We start from the raw sequence: 4,644 nt of genomic DNA, 5'->3' as shown, positions 1-4,644 counted from the left end.
TGTGTGTGTGTGTGTGTGTGTGTGTGTGTGTGTGAGGGGAGCATTAATAATAGGTCTATCCTTTTAGAGCCAGACGTTTTTGTTGAATAATAACTTCTTCTTTTTTAATTCTCTCTGCCCCGGGCCTTTTGGTACAGAGACAGTTAAGACATAAATATTTCAAATATCAAGATCAAATAACTCTTGGTCGTGGTTTAATTAAAAAGGTTCTTTCATTTCAAAGGAAGAAGTTTTGTTAATGTGTTCTGAGTATACACTGAGGTACTTCTAAAAATCATGGTTTGCAACTTAGTGGAACTGTCACTACGAATAATAAATACTATCCTGAGCTGTATTTTAGTACTGTACAGGAAACAGTTCTGCACTGTAATGTAGTGCCTGCTCATCAAGCTGGCTTCTCCGCCCCCCCCCAGCATGTCCTTGACCTTAGTCACTAACAGGATTGGCCTCCTACTCTTCCACGTGTTGCTTCATGCGTCTCAAGCAGGAAGCCTATACAAACAGAGACTGTCAGCTGGACAAAAGGTGATAATTAGGGTTCATATGTTGTGTGTGTTGTACATTAGAGCAGGGCACGGGAGTGAGGGCTCCAGGGTTTGTGGTAATGGGAGTTAGTGTTATCCTCCATGTCCAGGCTAGGAATAGACCACACACTGAAGTGTCTGACTTTAAGTTTATAAAAGAGGGCCTGTGCTTTTTGTCTGGAGGGTAGGCACAGGGAGAAAAATGTAGTAATCAGGAATAGGCCTAGTGGCTGTCAAGTTCTAAGAAGTTCTTACACCATTTTAAACGGTTACTTACACAGTTCTCAGTTAATGCCTATGTTTTGTATATGTGTGTGTTTGGATATTTTTATGAATGGTGTCAGAGTGAAGGGAAGAACCACTTGAATAACTCCTTGGAGCAGCGTTTTCACGAGTTGGAGCATCACTATACTGAAGCCACCACCCTGCTGCACCTACAGGGCACTCTGATCCTAGACCTCCAGGTAAACCCATGAGTAGTACTATTTCACTTTCAGTGTTTAAGGAGCAGAAACATTACAACTTATGTACACTGCTTGTTGTAATTTTGTTTACTGCATTTCTGTTAAGAACCAACTCCATAATGTGACACTTTTGGTGGATAAAGTAAAAAGGAGCCCTGGGTGCTCGGTCAACATTGTCCGTCCCAGCCCCCTGATGAGTGCTCAGGAAGCTCTGCACCCAGGTACACTCTCTCAGAAACATACAGTACATGTAGTCTCACCTGCGGCGATCTCCCAGCAGAGGGAGCCAATGTCCCCTTGTTGATTTACTCCCAAACCATCCGGTCTCACATTCTCTTCCCTCAGCGATTCAGCATGTGAGGAACTGTCCCATAGACTGTGCTTCCATCTACTACAATGGAGTGAGGAGATCAGGTCTCTACACAGTGGTGCCATCAATGGCTGGCATGCCTGTGGAGGTCTACTGTGACATGGACACAGATGGTGAGTTGCATACACAATCATACAAGGGTAGAACGTTGGCAAACTGCCGCTTTATTCCATCTGAATTACAATCCAGTTCAATCAACGCACAAAACACAACCTGGAGTATCAACTCCAAGTTTGCTGTGATGCACTCTGCCTATATTCCTCCTTTTGCCAGATAGGAACAAGTACAATGACCCATTTGACATCACATAGTGTATGCTTTCCCATCCAATAGCCATACCTTCTTTATGCCTCAGGTGGTGGCTGGACTGTGATTCAGCGGCGTGCTGACGGCTCGTTGAGCTTTGACCGCAACTGGAGGGACTACAGGGACGGTTTTGGCGACCTGCACTCAGAGTTCTGGCTGGGCAATAACCACATACATGACCTGAGCACCCAGGGAGACTACAGTCTCCGCATCGACCTGGAGGACTGGAGCAACCATCACAAACATGCCCTCTACCAGAGCTTCAGGTCATTAGCACGCACAAGCGCAAAATATTTGACAAAACACATGCTCTGCCTCTTGCATTATTTCCCTACTGTTCCTCTGCATGTGTGTGTGTGTGTGTGTGTGTGTGTGTGTGGGCAGTGTGGAAGATGAGGAGCATCAGTACCGTCTCCATGTGTCAGGCTTCAGTGGGACAGTGCAAGACTCTTTTAGCTGGTACCACGACAAGCAGGGCTTCAGCACCCCAGACAGTGGCAACATCTGTGCTGAGATCTCCCACGGTGGTTGGTGGTACAACCAGTGCTTCTACGCCAACCTCAATGGCGTCTACTACAGGGTGAGTATACACAGATAGCCAGGACTTCATTTTATGCTTTTAAAGCTTTAGTGCGTAACCTTTTTATATTAATGAACATCTGTTACGTGCAAGCCATTGCCAAATGAGTTGAAATAAAGCTAATTAAGACTATCAGCTTCACAAAACTCTCTCTGTATTTCTCAGTATAGGTATGTTCAGAAACTGGTGTGCGGCAACTTTCGCACTCAGAAAATCAAGAGAAGATAAAACTACCTCTTTTTAATCCTCTGTGTCCCCCTTGGTTACAAGCAACTGCGTCATTACTTATAATTCCTCATAGGGGAGCTCGAAGTTCAATACTTCAAGTTCAAGTTCAATACTTTATTGCCATGTCAACACAGTTGATTGGAATTTGTCTTGGTGCCAATCAGGTTTAAAAAGGCCGTACATACACAGGAACAAGCAGTACATAAAAGACAATCACATATACAGTCATTTAAACCAGTTAAAAGCTGTAAAGACCTTGTGCTATTGCAACTTCCCATAAAGTGTATTGTGCAGTCTATAAAGTGCATTTGAATAAGGTGCATTTAATACTGGCTTACTCTGCAAGGTGCCTGAGCATACAGGAGCCTAATAGTGGCAGGGTAACTACTATTACAAAAGCGGGAGGTTTTGCCCCTGAGACTTTGAACTCTCTTTCAAGAGGGCAGTAGTTGGAAGAGGGGTCTGGCAGGGTCGGAGGGGTTGTGTAGTACTTTCTGTGCTAGGTGGGATGGCATGTCCTATAATTTTGGATAAGGTGTGCACCACTTTCTCCAACTGCTTCCTCTCTGAAGAGGTGGAGTTACCCTACCAGACAGCGATGGAGAAGACTAGCACGCTATCCAAAGTTGCTCTGTAAAATTGGAGCTTTGCATCCCTAGCTTCACCAAACTTCCTGAGCTGACACAGAAACTGAGGCCTCTGGTGGGCTTTGCTTCTAATGAGATTGGTGTTGACCTCCCACTTTAGGGACTGACGTATAGTGGTGCCAAGAAATTTAAAACTTGACACTTTCTCCACTGCCTGGTGATCCATGATAAAAGGGAGTTAACTTACCTGTTTTTCCTAAAATCTATGATTAATTCTTTTGTTGAGTTAGCATTTAAAAATAGGTTGTTCCTCTTACACCAACCTCTAAGGTTGCCACTTGTCACACTTTACACACCTGTCACTAATCAGTCCCACTACTGTTGTGTCATCTGCATATTTGAAGATTTTAACATTATCATAACGGGACACACAGTCATTGGTGTAGAGAGAACAGAGCAGGGGAGAGAGGACACACACCTGTGGGGCCCCAGTGTTGAGAGTAGTGGAATTGGAGAACAAGTTGCCCATTTTAACCACCTGCCTCCAATCTGGTAAACAGTTTAGGATCCAGTGACAAAGGCATTGAATTTTTCACTATAGCTTTAAAGTCATGACATTGTTTACTACTTTCTGATCCTGCAGGGAGGCCATTACATCCCTAAAGGCCAGGGGCCGCTGGGTCCCGATGGGATCGTTTGGTACTCCTGGAGAGACTCTGACTATTACTCCCTACGCAAAGTCAGCATGATGATCCGACCACACTCTTTCCGAACACGGGTGTCACCATGAACCACTGGGACCATGACATTGGTTGGGACCCGGGAAGAATCCCAACAGTACCCCACATGGGCCTGTCACTGAGACACCAGGATGATGATGATGATGACATCCAGTGATGTTTTTTGACAGAGCTCATCAAGAAGGACGGAATGCTGTCTCTTATGTAAACAACGATGGCCTCTCTCCTGCTATTTTCAAACCACTGTGTGTGCAGATGTGGCCGATAAGCTCAATATCCTCAAAACTCTGGACTCCTTGTCTGCTGTATATTTTTGAAAACAAAAAACTTTATACTGTTGAGTTCTTTTTGGTACATGGTCATTTTTCATTCAGTCACAGGGAAGTGAGTTCTTCCATATTTTCTACTTCTGTTTTGTACCTTTAGTTTGTTACTTTGACACCTACAGCACTAATAGCAACCCAGCCAAAAACAAGGTACATTTGTAAGATGAGTTGACAGACGAGGCTCACAGAAGAGGCTTGTGCAACTGGCAGGAAGATCATGTGACTGTTTATTGAATGTGTGCTTATTGCATATTTATGATTACTCTTATTCAATTTTAATCATTTTGCATTTCAGCCAACTATGAGTTTAATCCATTATGTAAAATGTTTATTGAAATAAAAAGGGTTTTAATAATATAATAAGTCAGAACATAAGAACACTGAATTATATTAGATGTAATAACCCTTTGATTCAAAAAGTGCTACTGTATCACAGTCTAGGGTCAGGCAGAGAAGATGTGTGTGTACATGCATACTGTATGGACTTTACAATAAACACTATATATGCAAAATGTGACA

The 4,644-nt window shown here is 43.5% G+C and overlaps 1 protein-coding gene across 2 annotated transcripts in view; it reads left to right on the top strand.

Moving 5' to 3' along the window:
- The window catches only part of si:ch211-203k16.3 (angiopoietin-related protein 7), a 7,212-nt gene extending 2,568 nt beyond the window's left edge, over nt 1–4,644 (top strand). For both annotated transcript variants that reach the window (XM_032542391.1, XM_032542392.1), the window contains exons 4-9: nt 869–988; nt 1,095–1,209; nt 1,334–1,471; nt 1,714–1,930; nt 2,049–2,244; nt 3,703–4,644. In XM_032542391.1, coding sequence (XP_032398282.1) covers nt 869–988; nt 1,095–1,209; nt 1,334–1,471; nt 1,714–1,930; nt 2,049–2,244; nt 3,703–3,849 — 933 coding nt within the window. In that variant the 3' untranslated portion in view covers nt 3,850–4,644. The remainder of the gene's footprint in view (nt 1–868; nt 989–1,094; nt 1,210–1,333; nt 1,472–1,713; nt 1,931–2,048; nt 2,245–3,702) is intronic.

This window comes from Etheostoma spectabile, chromosome 18 (genome assembly GCF_008692095.1).
Source record: "Etheostoma spectabile isolate EspeVRDwgs_2016 chromosome 18, UIUC_Espe_1.0, whole genome shotgun sequence".
In the NCBI taxonomy this organism is placed as follows: Eukaryota; Metazoa; Chordata; class Actinopteri; order Perciformes; family Percidae; genus Etheostoma; species Etheostoma spectabile.
Note: the sequence above shows the minus strand (reverse complement) of the source record. Positions and strands in the feature narration are given on the sequence as shown.